Source organism: Rhea pennata, chromosome 2, assembly GCF_028389875.1.
Source record: "Rhea pennata isolate bPtePen1 chromosome 2, bPtePen1.pri, whole genome shotgun sequence".
NCBI lineage: Eukaryota > Metazoa > Chordata > Aves > Rheiformes > Rheidae > Rhea > Rhea pennata.
The window spans coordinates 38,023,290-38,042,390 of record NC_084664.1 but is presented as its reverse complement, the minus strand read 5'-3'; the positions used below and the strand labels follow the sequence as shown (position 1 = coordinate 38,042,390).

At 37.2% G+C, this 19,101-nt stretch overlaps 1 protein-coding gene across 2 annotated transcripts in view; it reads left to right on the top strand.

Annotated features, from left to right (window-relative positions):
- The window catches only part of JAZF1 (JAZF zinc finger 1), a 197,674-nt gene that overhangs the window by 46,547 nt on the left and 132,026 nt on the right, over positions 1-19,101 (top strand). The window contains exon 1 of one of the 2 annotated variants that reach the window (XM_062567826.1): positions 10,890-10,950. The exons of the other annotated variant lie outside the window; for it this stretch is intronic. Coding sequence (XP_062423810.1) covers positions 10,932-10,950 — 19 coding nt within the window. The 5' untranslated portion in view covers positions 10,890-10,931. Of the gene's footprint in view, positions 1-10,889; positions 10,951-19,101 lie in introns of those variants that run through there. 2 annotated transcript variants of the gene reach the window in all.

Sequence of the window (19,101 nt, the reverse complement as noted above, 5' to 3'; positions counted from 1 at the left end):
TGAGAAGCTTCCCTGCTTTTCAAAGACTACCAAAAATGTGAAAAAAGTCATCACTTCTTTCACTTGTTCTTCCCATTGTTACAAGTTTAAACAAAATTAATATGTTTAGCTATTTATCATTTTTATGAAATGAAGATAGAAATAACTGGGAAAAAAAAGTTATAGGATACATTTCTCTAGGCACTCAAATACCTTTAAAAAAAAATCCAGATGAGGCTGAGGTGGTTGTTTCTACTGTTAAGAGTCATGCTGCTTCAAAATATCACAGCTTTTGATAAAGAAATGAGCTTAACCTTCATGTCTTTTAAGATAAAGTTTTCTGACCAATGTTAAATTTTATCTTTTTTACTGATATTAGCACTCCAGTTTGTGACTCACGATGCTAATTTTCAGCAGATAATTTCTAGAGTGACTACAAAGTTGTCATTTTTGATGCTAGTTGAAGATACGAAGAACAGTTTGATTTCCCTCTTCTCTTGCATTCCCTCCTTCCCCCACCCTACTTGCAAATGCAAAGACCAATTGTCCCTAAAAAGCAGCTTGCATATATCAAAGAAGGAACCTGGAATCTTGAATAACTTTATTTATAAAAGGAGAGGGAGTGGGTGGTAGGAAGCTAGCACTAAAACTTTTGAGGGCAGGCATCCGGCTCTCACAGTTTAGTTGGCTGGTTGGGTATCTTGAAAGCCTTAATTTAAAAGTCATCTTACAATCCTTTTTAATTGGCTCCAAAGTAAGTAGTTGAACATTTGGCCTGATAAGGAGGTTTTTGGCTCTACATGTGCCATAAAATCAGCAGAGAGAGGCATCTGTTTAATACAACAATGATGCTGGGATTTTTTGTTACTAGGGTTTGCCCTAAACAAGATTTACCCCTTAAGGCAGCGGTAGCACACCATAAAAAGGCCATTCTTTTACTCCACAGCAGCAAGGTTTTAACTTTCTGGTATTCAGATTTTTTTTTTCTTTAATAGGCAGCAATAACAAGACTGCATAGGGTGGTTTCTGTAAGTACTGTATATGGTGTCTAAGATCAGAATACTTTGCCTACAATGTTTTATTGTCTTTGGTTTATATAGGCCTGGGAAAGAGCATCTAACAAATTTCAAGGTTCAGCTCTTGTTTCTAGAAAATTTTGTGGGTGGGGAAGGCTCTCATAGACTAAGCTCATCAAAACAGTGCAGTTCTGATGACCTTTACATTTATGTTCTTGTTTCAAAATGCTCAAAGCTGTGATCGAGTGGAATTGAGTTCACAGGTACTTTGGTATTTATGCAGTGTATTTTACAGAGTTTATTAAAAAAAAATAATAAAGCCCCTAAACCTGAAGGAATATCATGGTTGGTTTGTACTGTCATCAAAAAAAACAAATACTGAAAGCCAGAAAAATTAATTGAAAATATGGGATTAAATACTTGGTCTTCCATGCACTGTTAACTCTGTTGCTATAGCAATGTCAGTCTTTCTTTGCTCTCCCATATCTATTCATTAAATAGCTGTGTTTTTATCGGAGAATTTGTTCCTGCTGCCCCAGAAACATGAAATCCAGTTTATGGCAGTGGAGGATATTTGTGTGGAGAAACTAGTTAATGGGTTGTACCATGCTCTTAGTTCCTTTTATCATCTACCTTTGCAGAAGATTTTTAGTTCCCTCCTGACAAAGCTGCAAACAGTTGACTTTGATGGATAGCATGTAGAGCATGCGCACACACACACATGTAACGCTGTCTAGTTCATATATATTCAGTATGTGTGATGTGAAACTCTGTATAGTGCTGTGGTGTTATAATCTAGTTTGCACATGGAGATTATTTTATGATGCTTGTTCAGCAGGTTGGTTGTGACTGTTAATTACTTATTCCTTAAAATTCCCTTAATAAGCTGTTTGCCTAATAAAGAGTTAATGTTGTGAATAGTATAGGTTTTAAAAGATTGAATTATCCAACTTGTGCAGATTTTTGTGTTTTTTTTAAACTGTTTTAGTGTAGTGAGTTGCTTTTAATCTTGAAGGTAGTCAGGTGAAGTGTCTTTAAACACTGCGGAAGCATGAGCCATGCAACCAGATGCAGTCTTGCTCCTGAGGACGGGGGGAGCTTTTTCCGCTCCTGCTGTGTGAGCCAGACTGCACATGGTGCACTAGATGATACTAATAAAAAAAACAGCTATTTCAAAGGGAAAAGGGACATGTATTACAAAGTGGTTCTGACCCAGTCTTTTACACTTCTGGCTGCCAGATAATTCTTAGAAATATTTCAGTTTTCTGGAAGTTACTAGGAAAACACTGAAACTTATTCTTGCGCAGCCTTGTGAAATTTAAGCTTTATCAGTGCCTGGCTTCTGCTTGTTAGCTCATTCACCCTCCAGTTTCTTATGGTTTTTATGCATACTGGGTGATTCACAAAATAAACTTTTTCTGAAGCTTGAGCTAGGTCATCTTACTGCCATGAGGTCCTTTGGAAGGGAAGATTTGACTAGTTGAAGAAAGAACACTCAAACTGTACAGATGAAGCAATGCATTTTTCCCCTTCTTCAAGGGAAAATGGGTCTCCTAACCCTTCCTCCCTTCATCCCTGGTCCTCTTTAAGTGTTTGTGCATTTCTGTTCCTTGCATCTTGACATACAGTGGGGCTTGCAGGTACGCAGCTGTGTGGGGAGGAGTGGTTGTATTTATTCTCTGACAACAGAACTGCCTTCTTAGGCTGCCTGTACGGCCTATTTTCTACAACTACCCTAATCCCTTTGAAATGCCCTATGTAACTAAAGGTGCCGGCCTCTCAGGAGAGCTTCTGGCTACTTGTAGTAGCTCTGTAGTAGTCCTTGTAGCCTGTCTTTCCCCCCTAATGCTCTGTGTATATGCTGACAAACCTGCGAGGCACTGGAAGTAGCGGTGTATCTTACGGATTACTAGGGATGAGATGCTCTTCCTTCCTTCCTTGCTTTTCTCTTTCCTTCCTTCCCTCCCTCCCTCTCACAGTAGTATAATTCTGTTGCCATATCTAGCAACAAAATGTCCTGTCAAAGTATCTTCTGATGACTCTTGCTTAAAAAATTTGTGACATTTGGCATATAGTATTAACTGTGAGAACCTGAAGAGCATATCTGAAAGGTCGTTTAGATACCTAAGAATAATGCGTCAGAATCTTAATTATCCTTCAGATAACTGTGAGGGGCTAAAAAAGAACTTGTAGGAAGGTAATCTGGGTGCTAACAACCTTTACAAACTGCTCTGCTGGGGTTGCTTTAATGCCCCACTTAATCAATACATTTCTGCTCATTACAAAGTATGTATGTCACCTGAAGGGTGCTAAAATACACGGGTGGCCTTCAGTGGCTTTTGAGATTTTTCTTCATTCTTTTGTGAACTCAGTGCTATCTTCTGATGTTTTAATTCAAGAATGAATGTGCCCTTTTGCCTTCTCAAAACTGTATGCAGTAGATTCATCACTTTTCAAGCTAAGTATTTTTTGGAAGTTATTAGGACAGGGATTTTTTGAGGTAAGAGGTGGTTTGAATACACTTCCCATCCTTAACTTTGAAAGGAGTGAGGAAATTTGTGCCACAGTGAAATTTGGTGTATGTTCCTGAATTAATAGACAGTGCTCTAGACAGAGCTGTAGAAATCTTGTCATATGGTGTTGTCACTGAGTTAGAAACTGCAATCAGGGGAAAAAAAAAAAAGTCGTCAGTACTCTGGATTTAATTGTGTACCTGTGAGCCCTGTGTTGTCATTCAAAAGATGATGTTAAGAGTCTTGCAAGTAGCTTGTGGTCCAGTCAAAGACCTGCTCAAAGCTTAGGCAAGAGGTAAAGCTACAAGGGAGACGGAGCCTAATCTGCCACAGGCTACTGCAGAGAAGAGTCAATTTGAGGATAATTTATTTCTGTGTCTGTTGGGGAAGGGAACAAGAAGTAGTAAGCCTACACTGCGGACTATGTGGGAAGATAAATTTTCTGCTATAGCAAGTAGCTGAGTGCTGGAATAGATAGTCTGAGCAACTGAATTCCCATCATGGAAGCTTTTTTAGGAATATGTTGCCAAACCTCTGTCAGAGGTGGCATAAAATGTAGTTGAATCTGTCTGGAGCATGGATGGTCTGGATGACCTTTCAGAATCCCTTGCAGTCCTGTAATTCTTGGACAGTCATAGCATGGGTGCTCAGCTCTCTCAGTAACAGGTTCCTGAAGGAAGTGGATGCAAGTGATGGTGTAGATTTGTCCTCTTATGGTTTCTAAATTGGTACTTGATCACTAAAGTCAGCTTGTTACCCCAAGCAAATTAGTGCAGGTTGTAGAAGAGAAAAAAACAATTTATTTATTTATTTATTGGCCTGTGCCACTTAAGGAAAAGACTTCATTGTTTATTAGCTGTGATGTCTGGGACCAGCCAGAGTTGCACTAATCCAGCTTGGTGGTGAAAATGTGGTGGCTGTGCTTTCTCTAAAAGCACGAATGCTTTTTAAAAAATTGAAAGATGGAATACTTCATTAAAAACACATCAAGCATGTATATGTTATATTGCAAGAAATTGTTAGTGTATTTATCCAGGTACTGTGTGGGGTAAGAATATTCTTTGCAATTCTGAAGAGCATTACTGTACGTGGCACTTCTCAGAGTCAAGCATACTAGCTACTTTAATCAGGATAATAATTTTGAGTGTCAGAAGGCTAGTGTACCTTCTCAGCATTTCCATTTGGTATTATTTTACTCTTTTAATAGTACTTTATAGTCCCCAACCTTACCTCAATTAGCAGTACTGACAGATGCTAGTTCAGCATTTTACCTCTAGCCAGCAGGGCTTTCTCTAGAATAAATGTCAGTAATTTTATGTTGCTAATTTGAGGTGATATACCTACATGTAAAATTACATTTTAACTTTCTTGTTATACTTGCATTGAGAGATGGCAGCATAAAAAAATGTAAGAGAATGTGCCTGAGAGATAGTTCAGGACTAGAAGGTTCATTATGAGACTTTTATGACTCGTTTTAAGGTGTACTGCAGTTCTTATTAACTCTTTCTTCCATTACCCATCTTTTTCCTCTGACATGTGTCTTCCCTCTATCCTCACAGTTTTTTATTTATTTTAAAGCTGTTTCATATCTTCAGAGGCTTGGGAGAAGGGGAATTTGGGAGGGATTAATGAAGATCCTTAAATGCCATTAATGCCACCTCTTAATACCGAATACCAAATATTGTTTCTTTAGTGAAAGTAAGACATTTGTTAGTACACTAGAAACCTTTATCTGAAAGAAATCAATATAAATATTGCTTATGTAGGTAAAATCGGGAAATAAGATGTTTCTTGAAGTCAAGCAGTCCTTGAGAAAGGATTTAACGAAACTTGCCTCATTTAAGAGGAAGACAGCAAAAGGAAGATATTTGTGGGATGTATGCTGCTGATCAAGCACAACAGTCCTGACAGTAGTAATGCCTGGTATCAGCAAACCCCATCAAGAAGAGTCTGCACTTGTGCATTGTTCTCTGGCCATTTGTCTACCATGCAGAATAGCGGAAGAAATCCCATGAGAAAGCAGAGTTGCAGCTTTGGATGGAAAGCAATTGCAGTATTCGGTATTCATTAAGTTAGTTGTGATTAATTTTTACAGATTTTGTATTTTTACCTGGATAGGTTATGCTTAGTCCCGTCTTGAATGAGAGTTTTTAGTAGTTCAGCTTGTACTGCAAATTCTCTCAGTTACTAAATTATAGTGATATATATAAACAATGAACAAAATAGCCCTGCATGCACACACATGCACAGCTTGGAAAGTAGAGTAATAATTGCCCACTAGGAGGAAATAGATGCTTTCTACTGCAATACAAAAGCCAATATGCCAGATGAAGAATTTGCTGTGTCTTTTTTGGTATATTGCTATACCCAAAATAAAAATTTCCAAAGGGTAAAACTTGGATTTTTATTATAAATAATATAAAGTTTGATACAGAAAATAATACTTTTGTTTCTTGTTTTTGAAAAAAAAAATGTCCCCAAATGTTGTTGCTATAGATACTGTGTGTGTCATTGCATAGTTGTGAGTTTTTATGTAGTCTTTGCTTTATTGTGTGGGTATGTGTTGATATTAAAGTAATTTTAATATTTCAAACCTTTTTTTAAAGAAAGTTTAATGCACTATTTAATCTTCAATCATTCTATGCATGAGAAATTTTCTATAAATTTACATAATTGACAGTAATTATAATTGAGTTATAGCTGCAAAAATAAACCGTGGTCCAATCTTGAATGCAGCAAGTCTGTCATGTTCATAAAGGTTTGATTAAAAAATAACAATGGTATTTTTTACAGAATGGAGAAACATGATTAAAACGTCTTGAATTCTGTGATAAATTTGCAATGATTTTTCACTCATCTTTAACTACTGATCTAAGCATTCTATTATCTCAGCCTGTGTGCATTTTTCTTACATGTGCACTTTCTTTTCCCCCACTCCCATTCTTTCAAGGATCTTATTTTTAACATTATGGGAGGGGGGGACAGAAGTTAATGTAAAAATTAGAACATTTTCAGCTTGTATCAGCTGTTGTTGTTATGTTAAGGTTGAAATGTGCTACCACTCACCTTTGGGTGGAATGACTGGCACTACCAGTAATCATCTAGTATAGGATGAAATTAAATATGTTGTTTCCAGTAAAAGATCAGTGTTTTTTCCAAAAGTGTTCTAGAGACATTTTTTTCAAGCTAACTACACAGGTATTTCTCTTCTTTGCCTTGAACTTTTGGCCTTGCCCTCAAGTATATGGGTGGTATCTGTTTTAAAATTGACATATTAATGTTGAATTTTTATTGTCACGGTTTCTGTTCGTGCGCCTTTCCAATCCTTCATTTGTTTGTTTCTGAACTTTGGATGTATCGTAAAAATGTCACCATTGTGGCTGAACATTAAGCACCTTCCCATTTTGCTCTGGGCTGTTGAAATAAATTTAGACCAGGTGCTCCTCTCATAATAGAGCTCCTTGATGTGCTCTGATAGCAAGCTGACGAGCGGAAGCTGTCAGCCTTCAGCTGGCTTGAAGAATGCAATTAGAGCAGTTTTAATACTGCTGAGGGACCCCATCCATTCAAAGCTGTCTGAGTTAAGCCAAGTCTAGAATCCTGACCATGTATTTTAAGCTTCTCAACTTTGTCTTTAGCCGGAATGGATCTGTCATTCCCACACATTGTATTGCGTTTTTTTCTGCTAGGAGAACTACTCCCATTTCTTACCAACTCACAGTGTTACTTTATCTGTTAACTTTGTCTTTATGGCATTGTTAATACTCCAGGTTCAAAGCATTTATTGTCAAATTAAGGCTTAAAATGCATTTTTTTAGTGTCAAAGGTTCCTACGTCTTTGAATAAACCCTAGATTAGGTAAATTCATAAGTAGTTCATCACTAGCTTTTCTGGACTGCCTGCTGAAAGAAAAGGGATCATCATCAGTGCCAATCAGAAAACATGTTGTATGTGGAAAATATCTAGAAAGCAGGCAATACTACAGCAAGGTACTATTTTTACTGAACACTTAGCTGGGAATCAGTTTCTAAAACTAGTTTTAAGTGATTCATTGATACCAGAAGAAAAGGATGAGAAAAATTCTAGGTTCATCCTTTTTTCTTCTTCCTTTTTTAATTAGTATTAAGTTTGCTCCTTTGACCCACTTATTGCTTCCTCCATTTCTTAGTGTTAGAGTTGACTTCCTTGGAATTAATGCTTCCCCGAGGGATTACTCCTCAGCTGGAAGTTTCTGATTTTCCTTTGTTAGTAAAGTTGTGGTTCAGTTATCTGTTTTGGGCATCACTAATTTGAAAAGTAGATAAGAAAAGTAAATAATGAAAAGAGATTTTTGTGAACTCTGTATATTAGGGATGGTTTTTGTTTGATTAGTATGATACTTTGCATAGTTAGACTTTTAAGACCTACATAATGCAAAAAATAGCAACCATCTGCTCTGCTGCTTCCTCAGGAAATTCTAGTTTTCCAGATAAAGGTAGGGAAAGAAATGCAAGTGAGCATGGTTTGTGTGGGATTTGATAGTCTAAATTGTGTTTTGTTACATCTTTGGTTACGCCAGTGGTATTAGTGGCTTTAAAATGTAATTTTTTCATTGTAGATTGTAATTGTTTCTTATGAAAACTGTGTAAGTGCAGCGTTAACCTACTGCATAAAGGCGTTTTCAAGACTTGGCTCTTTATATAGCTAATTGGAAAGGGAAGTATGCTGTGCTATGTAAGAAATTGTCACCTGTTGCAGAAATTTAGAAATTAACTTCATATATTCACACACACACCCACATATATATGTGACACATGTATGTGTATTGCAGTTTACTGTCTTTTTTACACTCCAGTAAGAAGTACACAGCAATAAGCTGTATCAGTGCAAGATGGATATCAAGATCTGCTTACATCAGTGTGTGATTCTTGCTTCATACAGGAGTAGCTCCATGCAATGTATTTTGGTTTGTCTAGAGAATGTTCTTTAGAAATGATACATTTTCTTTGAGGTTATTGGCTTTTGGAATACTGTTGCTTATCTACCAGTGTATAAATATGTTGAATGTTTGCCCTCTAAAGTAACAGATTCTTTCTGTTATGCATGAGAAACTGGTGGTGGTAGTGGTGGCAGGGTAAGTAGAAGAGGGTATATGATATAATGTTGTTGGCTTCCCATAGATAACCAAATGATGAAGATCAGATGGATGAGATGAGCTAGTTCTTGTTTAGGAAACTCTCGGAATCATCCAGAGGGCTGAACTTGGTATTAATAGGATGTCTAGGAAAAGAGTGAGGGGAGAAATAAGTTCTACAGTGAGCTCTTGTAGTGGGTTGGTAACAGCTTTTGATAGAGAAGTTGGGGAAAGCACTTAGAAGGGAGGCTTAGAATCTGATTTTCTAACCACAGAAAGGATACATGCAAAGTTAGAGGACAACCTGGATAACAGTGGTGACAAGATGAATTTGTGATGATCCTTGTGCTTCTATTTCTAGTAGGAAATTTTTTGTTTAAATCAACTTCAGTAAAATTAGAGAGGGGGCTGTCAGTCATCAGTAATACTGGCTTGACTGGCAGTGGCAACCTAAGCCTAGAGGACAGAATTTAGTGCTCAGTAAGAGTGGAAAGCGGGCGTATGTATGATGGTAAGGCAGAAGTATTTAATGTGCTTTTTTGTTGTGTGGGAGGGTTGTTTGTTTGCTCCTGTAACCTCGAGGTAGAATTGGACGGGGATGATTTAATGAATACTTAACTAAATGTCTTTGATCTGGTTTAGTATTTGATGAACTGGCTGAAGTGGTCCCAGAGCTATTAGTTATTTCTGGGAATTCAGGGAGGTGAACTTCTGAAAGACTAGAAGAAAGACCAACTTACTGCCTACTTTTAAGAAGGTTGAAAGGAAGAATTATGGATTGGCTATTTTAACTTCAGTTCCTCAGAAGATACTGGAAGAAATCATTGAATAACAGAAAGAGTAACAACTATCTTAGGTATTTGTTCTTGACGAATGTCCATCTGCTCTCTGCAGGAAACACCTCTCTCTCCTCCCTGACTCATTGCTTTGTATTACCTGCACCAAGACTCTTGACACAGGTTACAAGAGGCTACAAGAGTTACATGGTGTGGGTAAAAGTGCCATAACAGGAATGCCAAGCTAGAAGGAAAACTGCTTGACATAGATAGCAGTGTGTAGGCTGGATTCTGCAGAACTCGATTCTTGGCCTAACACTTGTTCTGTGTTTTCATTTATGATGCAGCAGGTGGTTTAGTGAATAAATATAGGAAACAAATTAATAAACTCATCTCTGCTCTTAGGTCCTACTCAGCACTGCTATTAGTTATCCATTCTTAATTAGTTCCTAGTCTTTGGTGATTAATTGTTGATAGTGTCCAGTGGTGTCTCCCGGCCCCCTACCCCCTAGTACAGACTCTACTCTGTTTTTAGACAATTTCAGTTTTAGACTGAACCCTGAGGGCTGCAAGCTTGTTGGAAGGCTGAATTTAAAATTCAAAAGGATCTTGACATACTGGTCTCTTTAAGAACTTGGGTTCTGTTCAGTAACTAAAAGTGAAAAGACCTGAGTGAATCAACTGCAAGATGGAATGTGTTAAGATATATTCTTCAGAAAATGATCGAGGTATTCATGGCTCCTAGACTGCACGTGATTCAGTTGACTCTTGCCATTTTGAAAGAAGCAATATTCCTAAGAGAATAGGAATAAGAATATAGTCTGTAAAACATCAGTAGTCCTCTTGCTGTTAGTGGTGCTGGGAAGGCCAAAGCTGAACTTGTACATCCAGTTTTGGGAGCTATAATTAATGAAAGCAGTGGGCCAACTGAGGTTAGTTCCAGCTCCCGGGAGAGCACTGTGTGTGTCAGACTTGGCACTTTATAAGAAGGTAGGCCCTGGTTGCTAAGACTATTGGGAAGAATTTTGTGTCATTCTGCTCCCCCCCCCCCAATGCATATAGGAAAAAAGTGACCAACTGAATTTGCAGTGAGAAAGATTCAGGCGTGATGAGAATAATCTGAGATTGGTATCTCTGCTTCTGGAGTTTAGTCAAACAGATGTTAGGAATGATAAAGCTAATCCTTCTGGCAGATGAATGGAATAGTTAACCATCTGAGGTCCCCTTTCATCCTATCTTCTACTATGCCATGATTTTGCCTATAATAAAAAACATACACTCTCTGATGCTTGGGTGGTATTTAGATCAGTAATTAGGTTTGCTGTGCTGCTTTTGTTGTCAGGGTTTTTTGAGGTGTGTCTGCTTGTAACCTGCTTACCCTGCAAAACAAAGTTTATGCGGTTGTGCTTACTTTGTTTGTATTTTACTTTGTTTTTCTTTCTCAGGGATTTGCCATCTTTTGGCCAGTTGTAATCAAGTTTGCCAGTGGGGTGAAGATGTCAGAGAGAGAAGATATTAAGCTTTCTGGGGACAGATGCATTTTATGCCCCTAGGTAATGGAAAAGCTATGCAGTAGCCTGGCACCTTACTTTGATATCCCATGTGATGGAGAGGTGGTGAGTGCTGCAAACACAGGGAAACTTCAGAAGTTCATGCTGTGTTAAATACCAAAAAATGGACAAGCAACATTTCTCTCCTGCAGATTATCTAGTGTTTATTCATGATATTCATGTTTCAGACAAAACAGGAAAAGAGTCTATAGGAAGTTTTTGTGTCTCGGTGCTCATGAAGCAAGAGTGTTCGCTTTTCCTTGCGGAGACCCTGTGCTTTGCAAAAACCGTGTGTCAGGCTGTACCCCAGGCTTGTCTTGAACCCACCACTGCAGGCCTAACTTGGGCAGTACTGCAAGTGAAGTCAACAGGCCATTTATAGTTCCTCTGGAGAAGGCCTCGTCTGGCACAGTGCCCAATAAGTGTCTGTAGTAGCTAGCAAATTCTGCTGAAGAGCTATTTGTTGAAGCCAGCACATTGCCCACAGGCACAGTGCCTGGGTCTAACAATTGCTATCAATCTCCCTTAGGAAAAAAAAAAAAAAAAAAAGTATGTATTAAAAGTTCATTACATCTCCCTAAAGCAATTATTTTTTAAAGTGTAGGAGTCAGAAATATTTTTTGTGAGGCTAATATTATTTAAACAACTATTAAGTTAAAGAATGTGATGAATTTCAGACAGGGGTAATATTAAATTTATGCTTAGCTTCTGTGGAAGAAAAAATTACTTACTGCATTTGATTTGACTTCTCTCACTCCAGTAATTACCGAGTATGTTAAATATGCAAGAGCTATGTCATATCTGTAATTACAATTATTTACTTTCTTGATGTACTGAGGATGGTGAAGGTAATGGCTTGACTGCAAATTCAAAGCAGGTTCTGCTCTTAAGCTTTTTCATTCTACATGTTGCAGATCTGTCCTTGCAAGCTGCCTGTTTTTTTTTTAAAAGTGAGCATATTTTTGTCATCACCTGCAAACACTTTAATCAACCCTAGTGCTGTCACTGTGGATTAAGACATTTGCGGTGTAGGGAGGCACAAAAAGAGAGGAAAGGGGTTGCAGGAGAAATACTCGGAAGATGTGGTGAATACTTGGAAGCTATTTCTACTAGAAATAGCTTTGACGTGTCAAATTATTGGTTCTTCCATTCTCCAAAGGAAATAAATTGTTAGAGTTGTGTAGCCTGGAGCTCTGCAAACAGAAGTACACTCAAAATCTGTTGTCATAACTGTTTCTTAGCAGAAATTGTAGCAGGGAGATGGTTGCCAAACTTGTCTGATGCAGAGACTGGGATGTCCTCCTGTGTGGCAGAAAGGAAGAGGACAGCACAGAGGGCCTGCCTCCCCTTGACTCTTACCAAGTTAAGATATGAGAGCAAAAGAGGTTGCTTCCTTGTGGAATAGAATATATGGCTTAGGGTAGGGGTGTGGTAGCAGTCAGGAGATGATGAATACTTTTACAGGGTTTTACTTTCATAATAGAGATGGCTCCTCTCTGACACACATGCCCACATGTGAAATGGTTGGCTGTTCTCTTTTTAATCCGTTGGTGAGCTTGAAAGCAGTTAATAGTCTAAGCATCACTGTGTTTTATAGAGGACGTATAGAGAATGTCTCTACTTAACATTTAGTGCCTTTTCTGCAGTAGCAGACTCTTACCATGCCTTAGGCTTTGTGCACAACAGTGTTAAGTAGATAGGCACTTCTGCTGCTGTATAGCTTGAGTAAACCATCTGCAGAAGCATTAGTGATTCAGCATTTGTAGGGCAACCACACCTTGATGAAATGTGTAGGCCCTTAATCCTGCTGTGAGCTGTATCTCTGAAACTTAATATCTAATGTAGTGACCTTCCTCCACGCACATCTACAGAATGTTTGAATTGTAAGTTCAGTTTTATGATACTACTTCAAAAGCTGGAAGTTATTGAAGCACTAAAGATAAAAATATTCAGTCTGTATATTTCAAGGTTTCACATTTACATTTCTTCTACCATCTACCAGTAGTAATGGAATACTGTGTCCTCATATCTCATAAACATTGCATGAATTGCTGTAATTCAGTTAATAGTGCCCTGAAAAGATGATGCTTATGAAGTGATCATTTACCTATGAGTGAATGTGTGTGTGCATGTATATCTGCTATGTATCTGCACACACTCACTTGTACTCACTCACACACACGTGTATTTTTAAAGTTGCCACCTGGTCAAAAGACATGATAATATTCAATGGTTTGTATGTACCTGTATATATGGGGCACTGAGGTAGAGAATGCAGCCAGGACGGAGTGCGAGAATATTGCTGAGATCACACTAGAAACCTTTCTGCTTGTTGGCTAGATAAGCAAAGAGCTTACGTCATTCACCAGAAGAAGTTAAGTGGAGCACAGTGCCTGTAGGCTGAATTTGGCATCTCAGAACTAGAATAACTTTCTTCAGCTGCAAAACAGAGCATACAGCAAAAACAAATGAAGTCTTTTGCTGCGTTCAGCAAGCCTGCATATGGGCTATGCTGTAAGCAATTGATTGTTAACATAAAGACTGAACTCCTGTGTTGTTTCCCCCACCCCACCTCAGATACATAATATTTGGGAAGTTTGCAGCCACCTAAATATCTAATGAGTTTTCAGCAGTAACTGCAGCTCTCAACATGCAAGTTCATAGATCTCTGGAGTAACCCCTTCTTGTTCGTTGTTTTGAATGCTTGAAATCTGAGTCTTAAATTCATATCATCTATGTTATTTAAACTGTGGACCTTTCCTTGATAACAATTCAAAATTCTTTTGACTTGAGTTGAATGTTGGTTTCTGCATAGTATCCTTGAATGACTGTTCACTGTTAGAATAAGCACCTTTATCCACTGTTTTTTTTCTTTCTTTTTTTAAGGGGGCAATAATAAAAAAAACTTTTATATGGAGTGGTGGTAAATGGTTGAGATATTTCTGTGAGAACTGGTAGCAGGGTCTTCAGTTATGTTTAGCTTAGCTGCTGCAGTTACTTTGGGACTCAGTTTTAGCACAAGAATAAAAAGAGCTCTCAAAGGAAAGCTATGTAAGTTAGAAGACCAGTTATGTAATCTTATCAGTGGTAAACCAATAACAGAATCAAATTTGGTGAGGAATAGTAAGTAGATAATAAGAATAGGATATGTCTAAGTTTAAGAAACCAAACAAAACCCTAAATCCAGCAGCTATAACCGTTAGCAAACTCTTAAAACATACAGTTGTGGGTTTTGGTCTACTTAAAAAGAATAAATACAGAATTCTATGGGAAAATAATTGCTATCAGTGTTTTAAAAAAAATTGTTGTTATGGTTTCTATCTACATGTTGAGATTGTTTTTACAGGGCCTGCTCTACAGGGCCTACTGTACAGCAAATATCTCTAATTTTAATTTCAGGAAGGATATTGAAGAAGAAACCCTTCAAATTCTTGTTTGATGTTACATTTTTCCATGTGACTTTCTAGTGTTCATTAGCCTCAGGATAGTGTATGCATGTGTATTTACGAAGAGGCCATCCCTCAGTTGTCATATTGACCTCTAAAGATGGCTGTGGACATTAAAACTTATAAGAGAATGTCTTTATGTTTGTGAACATAGCTGACTACAAATACTAATCTTTACAGTAGGAGAAATTCCTATTGGAACTTTTATAGGTGGTTCAATATGATTTATTAAAATGCTTCAAGCATTTCCACTTAGAGGGTTTCAGTTTTATCTTTTTTTTCCTTCCTTAACAGAGTGAGAGGCGGCTTGTGGGAGGTTGTGTACCTTTGCCATGTGACTCCAATGAGCACATGGACGTCTGTGGATGACAGCTGAGGTGTTCAGGCTGAAAATGCTTCTCTGCCCTGAAGGAGACAAAGCCAAACCATCGAGCAGGCAGGGAAGCTTCTGAGTTACAGGCCAGAGAGAATGGGGAGTGTAGTACAGTAGGGATCTGAATGTAATAAAGACATGCTGATGTTTGCAGACAGATTCGTATTCAAGTCAAAGACTTGCAGAGCTTAATGATTATTTTATATGTAAAATATCAGGGATATTAAAAAAAGGTATCAGTTAGCAGAAACTGTTAATAAACCGATTTAAAAAGTTAAAACTTGAGGTTAGATAAGCTTAGGTGTACGATGCTGTCCTTTTAACCCAGCAGGTCAGCCTCTCTGGTTGCTAAGGAGACTGTTACCAAGAAAATTAGATTAGAACAATTCTCCTCTAGCATGAAATATGACAGGAAAGTAAATGAAAAATGCATAAGGTCAATAAAATGGGCAGGATCAGATGGAATTGGAATGAGTAGTTGCTTAGAGGATGTCTTACTGGAAGTAATATTTGATAGCTGAGATGGGCCAAAGTCATCTTCTGAAGAATGTATTCTTTGTTGTTGGATTTTTTTTTTTTCTGGACAACTGCTTCAACTTGATTTCTTCTTAAAATGCTAATGATGTCAAATAATAGCTTTTCTGCAGGAAGATATTGAAATATGCTTTATCAATCAGTGCCTAACAGCCTCTTGTTTGAAAAAAAACAGGGTTTCAAGGGAACATAAAGCTAGAATAAGAGATGAAATGATTACAAGAAATATATGCAGTATGCATGTTGAAAAAATGTGTATTTGTATGTTGGCAATGTGTTCATGCTAAGGAGATGATGTGTGGTGTTGATAGATACCACTGGAAAAGGTCAGGCATTTGTTTTGTGAAAACTGTCAGGAAACTGATTTGAAAAATAGTGGGATTTCGGAGGAATACATTATTCATAACAGCATGTTTGTTTCCAGTTTTCAAAAGATAGATGTTTAATTAAAGACATGCTCCTTTTTTTTACTTATTATTATAATCTGTCTTGAAACTCTAAAGTTATTTCAAAATACCAGGAAGTATCAGGCTTGCCAAGATGTATTAAAGTGATGAAGACACTAGAAAGAAATTCAGAAGGAAAGAAAACCTTAAAGGCAATAAAAGAATGAATGCTGGTAAAAGTCCAAATATAGATTGAATGGAGATACACGCATAAGATCATCACAAACGCGAGTGGATGTGTGCTTTTGCAGGAGAGGTTTGGTTTGTGATCTGTAAGTAAATACTGTAAATTGGTGCAATCAATGGATTGCTGTTTATCAGAAAATTTTGTAAGCCTTCTAGCAAAAAATGAGATAAAAAAGGAAGGAAATATTGTAACCTCTCATGCAGAATTTACTGGTAGCTTTCACTTGGTGGAAAGTTTTCCAATGCAGAATTAACAAAGCTTTTAAATTATAGGAGGGAAAAAACAGAATCATTTGCTAAAAATACAGATGCTTGCTATCAAATTTGTCTGTATTTTAAACTATTTATTCATTTATTTAAAGATATTCTTGGCAGGATTAAAGATGGGTTATTAAGTTCGTGGGGTTTGTTCTGTTGAGTGAACACAACATGGTGAACATTGCAGGCATAATAGACAACCTTCTGTTAAACTACTTTATTGTTACTTCACAGTATCATGTCTGTTTTGAATAAAAATAAGCTTGCTGTGATAGCTCGTTTTCATTCTGACATTTAAATAGTAATAATAGGTTTACCAGCCAACTGTCTGTTTCAAACAGCTGGTTTCTTCTCTGGTGTCATCCATCCATTTTCACCTCTTTGGATAGGAAGAATGATATGATGGTGGATATGGATAGGATGAAATTGAGATTGCTTATATTTTATGTTAAACTTTTTGCTTTGTTTTGGATTTTGATGTGTGAAGATTGCGCATTATCCATAGTTTGGGTTGGTTTTAGTATTTCACAGCGGTTTCAGACTCTAATGTTATCATCGTGGTATTACAGAATCTGAATCCATCGTTCTCTGTGGTAGTACTATTGAAAGCACTCTCTCTTCTAAGGAATTATCTTTTACTCTTAAACTACTGGCAAAGTACTACTATTATTGCAAGTTTGCCACTAGTATATTATCACTGGGGAAGCTGCCATCCTATTTGACAGGGACTGTGAGTAAAGGGTAGGTGGCGGGGGCAGGGGAGGGGGACTTTTTTCTGGCCACAGTTTGCACCTCAAATGAACATTCTTTTCCTGATTATGTTTGCGGCAGTTATTTGAGAGCTATTCCTTCTAGGCATAAAATTTCAACAGAGCCTGTATTTAAAATGAGACTGTTATTCTTGGCTGCTAACTATCACAATTGAAACCCTAAGGGATATTTGGTAACTACTAGTCACAATTTCCCAGGTGATAGGATTCGTAAATAAACATCTGTATGCAGATAAGGACTTAACAAAAATCTATCACTTGAAGGAAAGCTTACTCTGCAACTCTAAATTGCAGGATTTATCTCAACAGCATGTAAAGTACTGCAAAATGCATGTGCACAATTCCCCTTAAACAATTAGAAACACAGATCAGGTTGTGGTGGGATTTAGGATTACAGAGCTGAGAAGGTTAGAATGGCTACGTATTATAATCTTGACAATGTGTTATAGAGTGATTTTTTTTTTTTTTTTTTTTTTTTTTACCTGAGGTGATAAGTACCTGCTGTTCCTATTGAACTTCCATCAAAATAAGTGTACGTAGCCCTCTGAGAATCAGGCTCTAACCAAAATACACATGCACACACAAAAGTTTTAAGCTTTGCATAAATTTTAACTCCTGTGTATTTCGATCGTATTAACTTGTAGATAAATATAAGCTTTCGTGTAAGGATAAGTACATAGCTAAAATTGTAACATTTTATTCTAAACTGTATATACTGACTGTTACTAGTCAGTATGTACTTTTGTTGTTACCAAAAAAAAGATAGTTGAGAGGACAACTAGAAACAAGAGACAATGATCCCCTTGAGGAAAGATGACTAATGGAAGGAATAGATGCACAGTGCTCTTTTGCCATGTTCTGCATGGAGAACATGGGTACATTTAGCTTGACTCTCTGCTCTGACAAAAAGAGCATCCTGAGTATTGATTCTCTAATTAACCAAAATATTGATCTAGAGTTAGTCTCACAAGCAATATGCCAATTACTTTGCTAAGTAGAAATTAATTACATTAACCAGAAAAAAATGATTTGCTGAAGGAAGAGTACGGCAAAGTAGCTGTTGCTTGACAGGCTAGTTTATGTTTAGGGAGAAAGGGCATCTCTGCATGAGATAAGACCCTCAAAGGGATGCTAAAAAGGTAAAGAAAGTGAAAGAGGAAAGAGAGGATTGTTTTTGACTGTTGTGCTATATTACTTCAAAATACTTTTTTGTCTTTTATGTTCTTATTTGCAGGAATATGTAGCAGTATAACATTTTTCAAAAAAATATTTCATGGGTTTATAAACATGATTTGAATCTGTATAGTTTATGCAAATTTTTCCCTGACAAAATTGCCATGTCAAAGACCAAATTTCAATTGTAATTATATTTGATATCTTTTGCTTAATCAGCCATTGCGTGCATGAGTTGATGATGGACTTACCCTTGAGGGCTCTGATAGAGACCATTAATGTTTTAAAAAACATGCAAATGAAATTTCAAGGCCATTCTTCTACTAATGGTATTTCTCATGTAGTATTTAGTATTTTGTATCTCAGCTGTGCTTTGTGCTGTAAACACTGGGGTAATGTAACAGCCATTAAAAAAAAAAGTGCACTTCTACTGAAAAAAATCAACGTAAGTTTTGCAAGCCATTGAAAGAAAGTGGTGATCTGAATTGGGGGGAGGTAACTAAGCTGCTGTAAAATCTATCTTTGATTGTTCACTTATAGAAATTATTGTTGCTCGGATTTTTTTCAAAGTATTTAGAAACTGCATACCTAAAATTCCAGATGTGTTTTTCGTGATGACTTTTTAATGTATTGCATGTATAAAAATGTATGTGTGTATATACATATCTACTTATTGTATTTTTTTACTTTGGTTTCCTGCTGGCTGGTAGAAGGGCAAACAGTACACTTCTTTATATAGCCAGTCAGTTATACTAGTTATAAATGCTACTTTAAGTAGCTAAAACAAATATTTTTTTTTCAAGTTTTCCTTGGCATTATTTGGTATATGTTCTCCTCCTCCTCCTTCTCCCCCCCCACCCCGTGCTTGGTCTGTGTCTCTCATTTCATACCCAAACCAATCTTAAGCTTGTAAGTACTGTCAGTATGAATCCTTTTGACTGGTAGTACATTTCTGCTATCTTGAGTGA